Source organism: Budorcas taxicolor, chromosome 18 (assembly GCF_023091745.1).
Source record: "Budorcas taxicolor isolate Tak-1 chromosome 18, Takin1.1, whole genome shotgun sequence".
NCBI lineage: Eukaryota > Metazoa > Chordata > Mammalia > Artiodactyla > Bovidae > Budorcas > Budorcas taxicolor.
In genome coordinates, this window is record NC_068927.1 from 37,174,860 (window position 1) to 37,188,532 (window position 13,673).

At 44.3% G+C, this 13,673-nt stretch overlaps 1 protein-coding gene across 5 annotated transcripts in view; it reads left to right on the forward strand.

Annotated features, from left to right (window-relative positions):
• SLC7A6 (solute carrier family 7 member 6) overlaps positions 1 to 13,673 on the forward strand; it is a 30,576-nt gene that overhangs the window by 4,472 nt on the left and 12,431 nt on the right. For 4 of the 5 annotated variants that reach the window (XM_052656189.1, XM_052656187.1, XM_052656186.1 and 1 more), the window contains 2 exons: positions 4,184 to 4,236; positions 5,011 to 5,567. In XM_052656189.1, the coding sequence (XP_052512149.1) occupies positions 5,045 to 5,567 (523 nt within the window). In that variant the 5' untranslated portion in view covers positions 4,184 to 4,236; positions 5,011 to 5,044. Of the gene's footprint in view, positions 1 to 1,702; positions 1,731 to 4,183; positions 4,237 to 5,010; positions 5,568 to 13,673 lie in introns of all 5 variants that reach the window. The other variant, XM_052656188.1, reaches the window with a different exon arrangement.

The following is a 13,673-nucleotide window of genomic DNA, read 5'->3' on the forward strand; positions in this document are numbered from 1 at the left end:
ACTGTTGTCATACATTTTACTTTTACAAATGCATTAACACTGTACTGCTACTGTTTTTGCTTTAGGTAGTTAGATATATTCTGAAGCAATTAAAATAAGCAAAAATTATATTTTTAATATTTATCTCAGACCATTTGATATTGTCGTAGAATTCTCTCTCTTTCTGTTTTTTGGGTTTTTTTTTTTTTTTTGGTGCCTGGAGGCATGTGGGATTTTAGTTCTCTGACCAAGGATCAAACCCATGTCCCTTGCAGTGGAAGTGCAGAACCCTAATCACTGGACTGTCAGGGAAATCCCTGTCATACAACTCTTAGGTGCTCTTTTTTTTTCCCCCTACTTCTGATTCTTAAGGTTTTCATTTCTCTGCTGAAATTCCACCTCTGTTCGTACATGTTGGCTAATGTTTCCATTAAAGCTTTTCATGTATTAATCATAGTTATTTTCTTTTTGTTTGTTTTTTTTTTGAAAATTCTTTTTTTTCTTTATTTAAATTTTTATTTTCACTTTATTTTACTTTACAATACTGTATTGGTTTTGCCATACATTGACATGAATCCGCCACAGGTGTACATGCGTTCCCTGTCTCATAGTTCCAGTATCTGGATCATTTCTAAGTCTTCTCCTATTGATTAATTTGCCTTTTGATAGTGGGTTGTTTTTCTTGCTTTTTTTAGGTGGCTTGTGATTTGTTACTGATTGGCAGATAAAATAGGTGGGAAAGCAGAGACTGAAGTATATACTTTATTCTGGGCAGAGGGTACAGGTCTTCTTTTGCTAGCCTGTTAATGTGGAAGTTTGAGTCAGAAATGAGTTGGGTTTGGGTTTTATTGCTGTGGTTACCTTAGGCGCACTAGCGGCTTCAAATTGCTCTGCTGTTTCCTTGCCCTGTGTGTGTGTGTGTGTTTAGTCATCTCCGACTCTTTGGGACCCCATGGACTGTAAGCCACCAGGCTCCTCTGTCCATGGAATTTTCCAGGCAAGAATACTGGAGCAGGTTGCCATTTTCTACTCCAGGGGATCTTCCCGACCCAGGGATCAAACCTGTGTCTCTTGTGCCTCCTGCATTGGCAGGTGGATTCTTTACCGCTGAGCCACCTGGGAAGTGCCCCCTGGCCCTGAGAGTGGATTTTTCGGTGTTTATGCTCCACCCTCAGCTTTAGGTCTTCTTTGTGCACCTGTGCCTCAGTGCACACTCTCCCACAGCCTTGTTGCTGGATGCTTGCTCACCGGGTGGTGGGGAGTAGAGGGCTTCTCTGTTGTTCTGGATCACCCTCAGCCTTAGGCAGGCCCTGTTGCCCTGGGTCTGGGAAGTGGATCTTCCTATGGTCTGGACCAGAATTTCCTGCCCCTCCCCCAGCCAAAGAGGGTGGTTTTATTTTTCTTTCACTTGGTCTCAGCTGCTTTGGGAGTGACAGAGTTTGCCCATTTCCCAGGGGTTTAAGATTGTATTCTTTAGAGAAGGGAGCAGGTGGACCTATGTATTTTTCCCAGAGCAGTCGCTGCTTTCCTTCTCCAGGCCAGCCCACCTGAGAGGCTTTCTCTGGCACTGTATTTCCCATGAGCACCCACAGAGGTCTCACTGGAGAAAACCCTTGGAGTGTCTATGGCTCTTAATTGACTTTTATTAGTAATAAATTTCTAAACTTGACCTTTAGTAATTTATTAAAAATTGTACCTGAATTCTTCTTTCCTGCCTGTATAGTGGTTCCATCGTTCTCCTCCTGCCACAGGTAAGCCAGAGCTTGCATCTCTCTGGGGATACTCGTTTTTCCTTAAATTTCAGTCTCGTTGGTTGGCCTGTATCCTCATCTCGCTAATGACTTCAAGAAAAGTTATAGTTCCGTAGATTATCTGTTTTTTCTTGGCATTGGAGTGGGAGTGATGCTTTTCTCAGCTTGCTATATCTTAAGTGAAAGTTAAAAGTCAAGGCAATTACATTTCATATTGTTTTAAAATTTACAGTGAAATGAGCTTATCTCTCTTTCTCCCCCGACCCCGTGATAAAATATTTATTTGGTCTTTGTCCACTGTTCCTATTACACACCTCCTGAAATTTCCTCATAAGAGCCATAGAGGCATCTTTTGTTATTATATTAGTTTTGTTCCCAGTTTCTCAAATAGCTCCAGATCAATAAAGGTTAAGTGAATGTCTTTTATTATTTATATAACAAGCCTCTTTCAACACTCATAAGTCTATGTCAATGAAGTGATTTTTGGAAGCATCTAGATCCTCTGAGGATGGGGGTTGCTTGCTCCAGGAACCTACCCTGTGATTAGAGGGTTGGAAGTTTTAGTTAAGGGCTGACCTCCTAGGAAGGAAGAGGGTCTGGAGGTTGAATCAATCACCAATGGTCAGTGATTTGATTAGTATTGCCTTTGTAATGAAGCATCCAAAAGGAAACCAAAAGGGCAAGTTTTGGAGATCTTCCCATGCCTCTTTCTCCTTACCTTGCCACCTGCATCTCTTCCATCTGGCTGTTCCTGAGTTACAGCCTTTACAATAAACTGGTAACCTAGTAAATAAACTTTTCCTGAGTTCTGTGGGTTGCTCTAGCAAATTAATTGAACCTGAGGAGGGAGTAGTAAGAACTTCTGATTCATAGCTAATTGATCAGAAGCAAAGGAACAACTGGACTTGGAATTTGGCCTCTCAAGTTGGGTGGAAAAGGGCTGTTTAGTAGGATTGAGCACTTAACCTGGGGAATCTGTTGCTGCCTTCAGGTAGATGGTGTAAGAGTTGATTAAACTGTGGCAGACACTAGATCTGCTTGGTGTTGCAGAACTGTTTGGTGGAAAACATACACGTCTTGTATCAGAAGTCTAAGCCCCAGCCCTCTCTCTGCCAGCTAGGGTGATAAATAGGGGAAGGCCAGGTTCTCTGCTTGCCTCCATGTTGGGGTGAGTGAAAAAGTGCCACCTAAGTATCTTTGCACTTTTTTTTTTTTAAGGAATGTAAGGGAGGGGAGAAAAAGACCTTTTCCATTCACCCACTTTAGGTTCCTTGGGTGGGGTGTTGTAAATTACACTGGTAAAAGACAGACTGACGAGAAAAACAATCAAGTTTATTAATATGCATAGAGCATACACATGAAAGCACTCACTGATGAATAAAGACCCTTCACCTGACTCTTATGTGAGTCGGTAGGCTCCTCTGGTGTTTCCTAGTTTTGTTTTCAAGCATATCTGAGCTCATCTGACAGATACGTGAAAACAAATATTTTCCCACATGCTTGCAGAGAGTCACCTTCATGGCTTGGTGCCAGGAATGAAAGGCAAAGTGGTGCTGCCTTAAAGCCAGGCCTCATAATAAGCAGAACTAGGCTGGCTCAGCTCCTCTGGGAGTGGGGGAAGGGTTATTAATGGCCCCAGAGAAGCTTTTTCACTTGGGCTGAGGTCTGGACTTTGGAGCAGGGCTGGGGCAGGTAAGGCAGGAGTTTTGAGTGGGGCCTGTGGAGATTGGAGTTTTCTACTCACTCTTGAGTGGCTGTGGTTCACTTGCTCTGAGCTCCATGAGGTAGGACTCCAGCATACCCATTTTTGTGACTAGATGAGAAGCTTCTGGGAAGATGATGTACTGTTCCCATTCTTATTCCTGGAAGTTATCTCTGTGACCTTAAAGGACTGACTCCTCCTGGGTGGAATCAAGTGGCCTATCAGATTCTTTCCTCCTGAAGATGAGGAAGATGAACTAGGGGTTGGGGATCTGAATTCTCAGTTCCTGGGGCACAGGAATTGAGGGAGCGAGAAGGCCCTGCTGAGTGCAAGGTCAGGAAGGTGCTTGCCTTCCTCGACAGATTCTGGGTTTTTCATCCGTAGGTTGGTGTGGGATCCAACTTCCTTGAGGTTTCTGGACTGACCCAGTCGTTATCCAGAAGTAGAAAGTGAATGAGTGAGTGAGTGTGTGTGTGTGTGTGCGCGCGCGCGCGTGCGTGGATGTGCACACCATCTCCCTACAGGTTGCCTTCCAATGCCATATCTGTGGATAAGAGGAGCCTTACAGTTATTGTTTGCCTGTCAAAGTTCTGGGTCCTGTTATGGGGGAATCTCTTTGCACCCCCAGGTGGTAGTGAGGGGTGTGCTGAGAAGGAAAGCAAATAAGCCAATAGCAGATGAGTCTCACGTTAGGGTGCCCCCTGGATGCTCTTTCTCCATCTGGTCTTAACTATGTTATCCCTCTCTTTAGAGCACTTTCGAAAAACAAAGGTTGAACAGGCAAGCAGCAGTGTGGGAAGTAAGGTAAGTGTTGTGGACATAGCGACACATGGATGTATATTTTCATGGAGTTTCTCTCCTTGGTCCAGTCTCTGCAATAGCATTATGCCCTATCTTTAGCATCTTCCTAGCCCTTCCCATCACATCTTCATGTTCTTTACTGGCCTGAGAGTAGCTATAGACCTCTCCACATGTGGCTAGAGACTGCAGAAGTGCCTGTTTATGTTTGGGCAGAGGTAAGTGGGCATGGAAAGTGAGAGCCCTGGCAGGCTGGCTAGTGCTGGGACTTTGGTCTTCTCAGCAGGGCAAGTTTGCAGGTTTTAAGTTGGCAAGAACAGAGCAAAATAGAGAATTTCCCGACAGTCCAGTGGTACAGACTGTAGGCTCTCAGTGCTGAGGGCACAGTTTCAGTCCCTGGTCAGAGAACCAAAATTCTACAAGCTGGGCAGTACAGCAAAAAAAAAAAAAAGCCAAAAACAGAGCAAAACCTACATCTCAGGGAGAATTTATGCTATGGATAAACCTAACGTTAGCCTACTCTGGGCATCCTGTTGGAAGTCACCAGCATATGGTGCCTGAGCCCTTTTGGTGTCTGTCTTAGAGCAGTGGAGGTTAGCCTGCCTCCATTTCTCTGTATCCTGTGGTGGGAACTGAGACAGGCTCATTGTATGTAGGTCTGTATATGAGTCACACGGTCCCTACATAAGAGGTGGGCAGGGATATCGGCCTGCTTTGCAGGTCTAAACTAGAGCATTATCAGCCATTACCCTAGACTGACAGTACTTATATTCTTTGCAGGCTGTAGTAAACACAGGTGAAAGAAGCAGTTGCCATGGAAGCCAGGGAGCTGGAGAGTCCCACACCCACATACCATCTCGTTCCTGAGGCCAGCCAGCCTAGGGAGGAAGAAGGTGACCGCATGCTGCCTCAGCAGGCCACAGAAACTATGCAGCTGAAGAAGGAGATCTCTCTGCTGAATGGCGTCAGCTTGGTGGTGGGCAACATGATCGGCTCAGGAATCTTCGTCTCACCCAAGGGCGTGCTGGTCTACACTGCCTCCTATGGGTTGTCACTGGTCATCTGGGCTATTGGTGGGCTTTTTTCCGTTGTGGGTGCCCTTTGCTATGCAGAACTGGGGACCACCATCACCAAATCTGGAGCCAGCTACGCTTATATTCTTGAGGCCTTTGGGGGCTTCATTGCTTTTATCCGCCTCTGGGCCTCACTGCTAATTGTTGAGCCCACTGGTCAGGCCATCATCGCTATCACCTTTGCCAACTACATCATCCAACCTTCCTTTCCCACCTGTGAGCCCCCGTACCTCGCCTGCCGTCTCCTCGCTGCAGCCTGCATGTGTAAGTCTGAGGGCTGGGTGGGGGAGTGTGTATGGGGGGTGATTTTTATAATGCTAATGGTAATTTATATTTGAGCAGCCTATTTTTTGTGTGTGCGTATGTATTGGGAAGAGAGGCATCTTAACTTTTTTGAAGAAGCAGTTTTACCGAAGTCATTTGTTCCTGAGATCAGTGAGGGTAAATGATAGGGATGGGGGAAGTTTGAACCTGTCTGTGACTTTTGGTGCCTCCCTTCCTTACACTTTTGGCTGTCCCTGAGTTCTGTTCCTTAGTCTACGTGATAGGTTGGTGAATGTCTTATATTTATCTTGTCAGATGTTTAGATTGGTGTCAATATGGCTAGTTGAAACTTGACCCAGGAAAAATCCCTCAGTGCTGAGGCTTTTATTCTGCTACCCCTGCCCCCCCGCCCAAAAAAAGTTATTTTGCTTCCCCTCCTTTAATCTTAAACCAGTTTAAAGCCATCAGTGAGGAAATGGTCTTCTTTAGACTATGGGGGTCCCAAGACTTTCTATCCTGTAGGCTCATGGTGAAACTACTCCTTTTTGCAACTTCTACTCTCTGCAGGCTGATCTAAGCAGCAGGCACCACACCAAAATGGCTTTTTCCTGTTGGTGTTTCAGATTTCTTTTATGCAGACTGTGTAAACAAGCTCCTTCTGCCGCCAGTAAGGAAGGTGGCTTCTTCCCTGTATTTGGATTTCTGAGGACAGAACCTGAGAGATCCCAGTGGATCTCTATCTTCCTTTTTCTTATGAGGTAGTAAGGAGGAATTTTGTGTGAAATCACTGGACGGGAGAGAAGATTATTGTGAACTTAGTCCAGGAAAGCTAGTGTTTTAGCTGAGAAGTGACCCAGAAATCCCTGTGTCTCTTAGCATGGTGCTGCCAGAGGCACTTAATTATACTGTTTTTTTCCATATCTTTGTTTGCAAAACTTTGGCAGTATATGTGGTTTATCCAGTGTTAAAAATAGACTGACAGTACCTTGGAGTTAGCAGTAAAGGATTGTACAATATGCTGTGTTTCCTGACTTTAAGGAATTTATTAAAGACAGATATTAAAGGAAACTTTTCTACGGATACCTGTGGGAGGAGAGAAGGTGGTTACTCAGCTATCTATCTGATAGGGTTTCACCAGGGGTCTCTAGCCTGACTGAGATCTCTAAAAAAGGCAGTAATTTTCTGATTATAAAACATGTTTGTTAAGGAGAAAGTTAAATTAGCCTCAAATCACCTGTAATCTACCCCAAGACAGGAGTACTTTTAATAGTTCAGTCACATTTCTTTCTGTTATAGAATTGGAACCATATTTTGTATATAACTTTATATTCTACTTTTTAAACTTAGTATATCATGAATTTCCCTCCCTTTTGTGAAATGTTCAAAAGAAACATTTTTTAAGTAGTATATATATATATCTTCTGTTTTATATATATATATTATTTTTATTAAAAGATAATGCATAGGCCCTACAGACAATTAGAAAAATGCAAAAAGAAAAAAGAAAATTAAAATCACCCATGATTTTACCTCTGAGAGAACTATAAATATTGTGTGAAATACCTCCCAGTATTTTTTCTTTTTCTGTTTATTCATCATTTTAAAAAAGTACCCTTGAGATCAGAGCTTCCCTGGTGGCTGCAGTGCAGCCTGCAATGCCGCAGACATAGATTCAGTCCCTGGGTCAGAAAGGAAATGGCAACCTACCCCAGTATTCTTGCCTGGAGAATCCCATTGACAGAGGAACCTAGCAGGCTATGGCCCATGGGGTGGCAAAGAGTTGGACACAGCGACCCTTATGATCATACTCTTTGTGATTTGTATACTGTATTTAAAATTTTTTAATATTAAATTCCTTTCATCAAATATTGCTAGAAAACGTGATTTGGGACACAGAAGTAGTCTCCAGGCAGTGTAATGGTTAAAATCATAGACTCCCTAGGAGTTCCCTGGTGGTGGCCTAGTGGTTAGGATTCTAGGTTTTTGCTGCCCTGGCCTGGGTTCAGTCCCTGGTTGGGGAGCTGAGATCCTGCAAGCTGCTCTGCCTGGCCGAGAAAAGGCGGCACTGGTGGTGGTGGAGGGGCTGCTTCCCCGGTGGTCCAGTGAGGTGCCTCACTTCCACTGCAGGGAGCATGGTTTGCTCCCTGATCAGGAAACTAGGATCTGAGATCCTGCATGCCATGGGGAGGGGAGTGGGTTGGGGGAATTACGGGTTGGGGGCTAGGGAATCATAGGCTCCCATGCTAGACTGGGTTTGATTCCAGCTTTACGATTGAGTAGCTATTGACCTTGGAGGAGATAAAACTATTGCCTTAATTTTCTTGTTTGTAAAATGGGAATATTGATTGTACTGTTGACTGGAAAAAAAACACACAACCTAAATGTTGAGAGTTAGGTTTTATTTGGCAGACAAAACTGGGGACTTAAGCCTGGGGCACAGCATCTCAAGATAGCTTCTGAAGAGGTAAGGGAGGAGCCAGGATATATAGGAATTTTTGCAGCAAAGACCAGTAGTTGGAACATCAAAAGATTACTGTTTGTTTTTTTGCTCTGAGGCATGTGGGATCTTAGTTCTCTGACCAGGGATTGAACCCATGCTCACTGCAGTGGAAGCTCAGAGTCTTATCTCCTCGATCACCAGAGAAGTCCCGAAAGATTACTGTTAATTAAAGAAAACCAGATATCCCAGGTTAAAGAATTCAGTGCTTTTCTATTTATGAGAAAAGTCAGGGGTCATTGACATCCTTCCTTTGATACATTCCTCTGCTTTCTCATCCTGAGTCTCCTCAGGGTACTCTGTCAGGGAGTGGCTGCCTGCTAGTTGGTGGGCATCCTGTTTCATCCTGAGTTCCCTTGGGGCTCTCCGAGGGGCAGCTGTAATGGCTTGATGGCCGCAGCATCTGTTGTTTGGCTGATAGGGCAGGCAATTTTTTTTTTCAGTTTGTTGATAGTATCTATCTGAAAAGATTGTTGTGAGGAATAAATGAATCAGTCCACATATAATACTTCTCTCTGCCTGGCATGTAATGAGTGCCTTATTATTATTAAAAATAATCCTACTATGGGAAATCTTTGTGTAGAAATCATTTTCAGAGTTTTTTCATTTTCTAATAGGGTAGAATTATATAAGAGAAAACCCTGTGTCTAAAGAATTAAACTGTTTTAAGTTTCTTTATGTTGGTTTTTAGAAGGTTTTATGAATCCGTACTCTTTCTGAGCACCTGTAAGTGTCTGTGCATTGGTTTGGTAATGGCTTTAGGATGAATTCCAAGAATAACTAAATCAGAGAGGTCAGTCGTGTCTGACTCTTTGCAGCCCCATGGACTGTAGACTGCCAGGCTCCTCTGTCCATGGGATTCTTCAGGCAAGAATATTGGAGTGGGTTGCCATTTCCTTCTCCAGGGGATCTTCCCAACCCAGGAGTCAAACCCACATCTCCTGCATTGGCAAGAGGATTCTTTACATAGTGCCACCTGGGAAGCCCTAAGTCAAAGGGCACTTCTGTACGTCATTTTTCATATAAAGAAGATTTTTATTTGTTAAATATTGTTTTCCTTTATCATTTTTCCCATTGTTTTTTGTGCTTAGGAAGTCTGTCTCCACACTAGGAGCTAGTTTTTTGATTGGAGAAGAGTCTTTACCTGTTAGAAAATGTGGTTATATAACTTCTTCCATTCAAATGTACTTTTACTCAAATTACTCAGTATTTGAATTCCTGAAAACTTGCTTTCTGGAAACTAAGGCTTTTCCATAAAGCAGGCCAGAGGGCAGGAACCTGTCAAAGCTGCGGCCAAGTTGTTAAAACCTTGACCCATCCTAACAGACTAGATTTTAGGGCTCAGTTTACTTTTCTCTTTGGAAATTAGGGTGTAGTATCAGGTTGAGGTATCATCCAGCTAAGCTGGGGTGTGCTGGAAGGAGCCTCCTTGGGCAGGGGTGGCACTGAAAGCAGCCTGGTCTCAAGAGACATACATGGCAAGAAACCGATTATGTCATAATTAGGGCGAAAAACAAAGATCTGCACTGAATCCACTGTGAGGCTTGGGTAGGAGAATTAAGTCAGTCTTGAAACTGAGACATGACAGGGATCCAGGTTGTTTATTGGAAGATTGCCTAAAGAAGTTATATCCATGCCAGGGTAGACAATTAAGGTTCCATCCTAGAAGAAGGGGTCCAGGCAGTCTCCATGTAGCTGACTCTAGGTTGAAGCTGCAAGCCTATGGCTCACAGACCAGACTTGGTCCACACATGTATTGGGCCTATACAGTGTTCTAAAAAATTTTGAATTACTTGCCAACATTTAAACATCAGGACTTGCCCTTTCTCTTGAAAAATCTAGAGTTTTGGCAAACTTGGACCTATATCCTGATACCATCAGTTGCATTTGAATAGTGGTTACTCCTCTAAATGAAGCATATAGTCTCTTGTTCACCCCAGTCCTCCACTCCCTCTTATTTTATATCCAGACATACTTGTCTTTGCTCATTTATATTACCTTCTTGGGTCCTGAAGGCACTGCTATTTTAGATCGTGTCTTCCAACAACCCCCGACCCCAGTCCCAGGTTACACTGGCAGGGAGATAGATCCAAGCAGCTTTTTTTTTTTTTTAAATTTCAGATTGTCTTGGCTACTCATTATATCAGAACAGTGGTTCTCAATTGGAGGTGAGTTTGCTCCCCAGGAGCCATTTGGTCTGGAGACAGTTTTCATTGTCACAACTTCTGGGAAGGGATGCTGCTGGCATAAAATGGGTAGAGGCCAAGGATGCTGCTGCTGAACATCCTATAACGCACAGGACAGCCCCGCACAACAGACTTCTCTGGCCCAAAACGTCAATTGTGCTGAAATTTAGAAACTGTCATTCTCATCATATATATTCTGGGATCTTGGGCTCTTCTGTGGTTAGTGGGACCTCAGGCTGCCCACTGAACTCAATATGCTTGGGGCTCTAATTCACTTATGGGACTGCGGGGGCAAATGGCACTTCTTGAGGTTTCATAGTTCCTTTTTCTGGCCAGGTGACCAGCAGTATCCTTAGTAACCCAGCTGCTCAGCATTGTAGGAGTACTTGATTTGCCTACGGAAGTGTGTGTTTCTGGCTTAGGTCTTGGTGCATTTATCTTTGTGGGATCCTGTTATGTAAACTCAAATACATCATTGAAGAGTATTTGCCATGAACTGACATGGAAGTCAGTTCAGTACTGACACCATGGCATCAGCAGAGGTCTGTTCACAGCTGAGACTCCATTGTACCCAAGGGTTTATTTGGTAAGGCTGACAAGGAAGGAAGAGGAGGAGGGGAAAGAAGAAGGAAAGAGAGATAGTCAAGGGTGAGACTGCAGTGAGGAAGCACTGTGTGATGTCTGAATGGCTTCCTATTGCCTTTTGCTGCCTTGGACTCATGCCTGGGCAGGGTTCTTTTTTTTTTTTCTTTTGGGCAAGGTTCTACTCTGAGCGGGAAGGCTGCTCTCTCCTATTTTGGTCAGCTGTTGTTATACATAGACAGCTTTCATATTCTCAGTTACAGGCTTGAGGAGGACTGGTCTTGACAACAGTTGCTCAAAGGTCCTGGACTCTAACTCTATATACAGTTTGAACGTTTTGATAATAAGACTCAATGTGTATTCTTGTGTAATTAAAAAAAAAGGAGGCTTTTTTTTTTTAGAAGGCAGGTAGGTTCATATCCATACACATGCCCAGCAGCTTCTGATTCTGGGAGCTCCATTTGGAAGGGTTTACTTCTCCTGGACTCTTGTAGAACATTTCTCTCCTAAGATGTTTGTTTCTGCTTCTTTTTCTTTTCCCACTTTGTCATTGTTGTTCAGGACTGTACTCCTCTATCCTTGAACTCCCCTTTGTCATACCCAGCTTGTTTGTGGGAGGAATTGGGAGGTTCCCTCTCCTACCAGTGCTTATAGGAGAAAGAAGCTGTGATAATCAGCATAACTAGAACTACAGCTTCAGATGCTGGGCCATCTCCTTATCAGCAAGAGGTGCAGTTTTGTCTGAGGGCACATGGATTAATCAGGATTAGTTTGGGTTTCAAACAACTGAAAGCCAAAAGGAACATGGCTCAGGGCATATTGAAATTTATTTCTCTCACATGTTAAAAGTAGGCAGTGAGGGGCTGGTAGAATGACTTCATAATTTTTCAGGGAGTCAGGTTCTTTCTTTCTATTTTATGGCTCTGCCATTCTCAACATGTGACTTCTGGCTGGTAGTCAAGGATGGATGCTCAAGCTCGAATCACGTCTGCTTGTGGCCAACGGGAAGCACAAGAAAAGGAACCTCTCACCCATCAAAGATACTCCTCTAAGGTCTTATTTATGTGAAACTTTGCTTATATCCCTGGGTTAACCACTTAGTTACTTGGCCATCAGTTCAGTTCAGTTCAGTTGCTCAGTCGTGTCCGACTCTTTGCGACCCCATGAATCGCAGCACGCCAGGCCTGCCTGTCTATCACCAACTCCCAGAGTTCACTCAGACTCACGTCCATCGAGTCCGTGATGCCATCCAGCCATCTCATCCTCTGTCGTCCCCTTCTCCTCCTGCCCCCAATCCCTCCCAGCATCAGAGTCTTTTCCAATGAGTGAACTCTTCGCATGAGGTGGCCAAAGTACTGGAGCTTCAGGTTTAGCATCATTCCTTCCAAAGAAATCCCAGGGTTGATCTCCTTCAGAATGGACTGGTTGGATCTCCTTGCAGTCCAAGGGACTCTCAAGAGTCTTCTCCAACACCACAGTTCAAAAGCATCAATTCTTTGGCCCTCAGCCTTCTTCACAGTCCAACTCTCACATCCATACATGACCACAGGAAAAACCATAGCCTTGACTAGACGGACCTTTGTTGGCAAAGTAATGTCTCTGCTTTTGAATATGCTATCTAGGTTGGTCATAACTTTTCTTCCAAGGAATAAACGTCTTTTAATTTCATGGCTGCAGTCACCATCTGCAGTGATTTTGAAGCCCCCCAAAATAAAGTCTGACACTGTTTCCACTGTTTCCCCATCATACCTGCCTGCAAAAGGGGCTGGGAAATGTCATCTTTATTTTGGGCAACCGGACTCCAGTTAAAATTTCTATTACTGAGAGAAGATGGAAGAACAGATATTAGAAGATACATAGCCATCTTTGCCACAAAGCCTTTGGGGATTGTTTCTGCTTAGGGATTGGGTCTGGGGCTTTCCTGGTGGCTCAGGTGGTAAAGAATCCGCCTGCAATGCGGGAGACCTGGGTTAGATCCCTTGGTTGGGAAGATCCCCTGCAGAAGGGAATAGCAACCCACTCCAATATTTTTGCCTGGAGAATTCTATAGACAGAGAAACCTGGTGAGCTATAGTCCATGGGATCACAAAAAATCTAACACGACTGAATGACCAACACACACACACAGGGGTTGGGTCTGTATCTGCTATTTGAGTATTTCCCAGCAACAAGCCCCTAGAGAGCCTGAAAAGACCCTCACATGGGTCCCACAGCCATTGGTGCAGGTTATCAGCAAAGAAATGAGATCAGGGAAGAGCGAGGACTTGGGTGCTTTTATTGTGGTAGTTGAATTGTGGCCTCCAGGCTCAGCCTGGTTGTCTGGTGCTTAGGCTCTGATAGGGTCCTTGGTGTTGGATGGGAATGGGAGTTCTGGGAGGCAGGAGGGGTGGGGGTCAGATGGTGAAATTTTGTTTCTCAATTAGAATCAGGAAAGCATTTGAGGTAGTTGGCTTTTGCTTGGTATGCTATTCTTGGAGCTCTGTGTTCTCTGGCAGGGCTGAGGGTCCGGTGAAGCAAGCGAGGCTCCTGGGGCCAGTACTCGCAGGTTTGCCAAGCCATCCCGTGACAGTGAGTGCCTCCCTCACTTTTATGTCATAGGCTCCTTACTCACCTTACTCTACTCTTGGCCCTGCTCCCTGGCTACACATTGTTTTAAATGAAGTACTTTTATTGAGAAAGAAGTGTCTGTGCATGGTAAATAGGTCAAAGTATAAAAGGGTGTTCGGTGAAAAAAATCTGCCTCTGAACTTTAGTCTTCCTCCCTGAGGCAACTGCTATGATCAGGCTCTTCTGTGTCCTTCCAGCTGGCCTTTGAGTAGGGGCTCTGCAGGTGCTGCCATG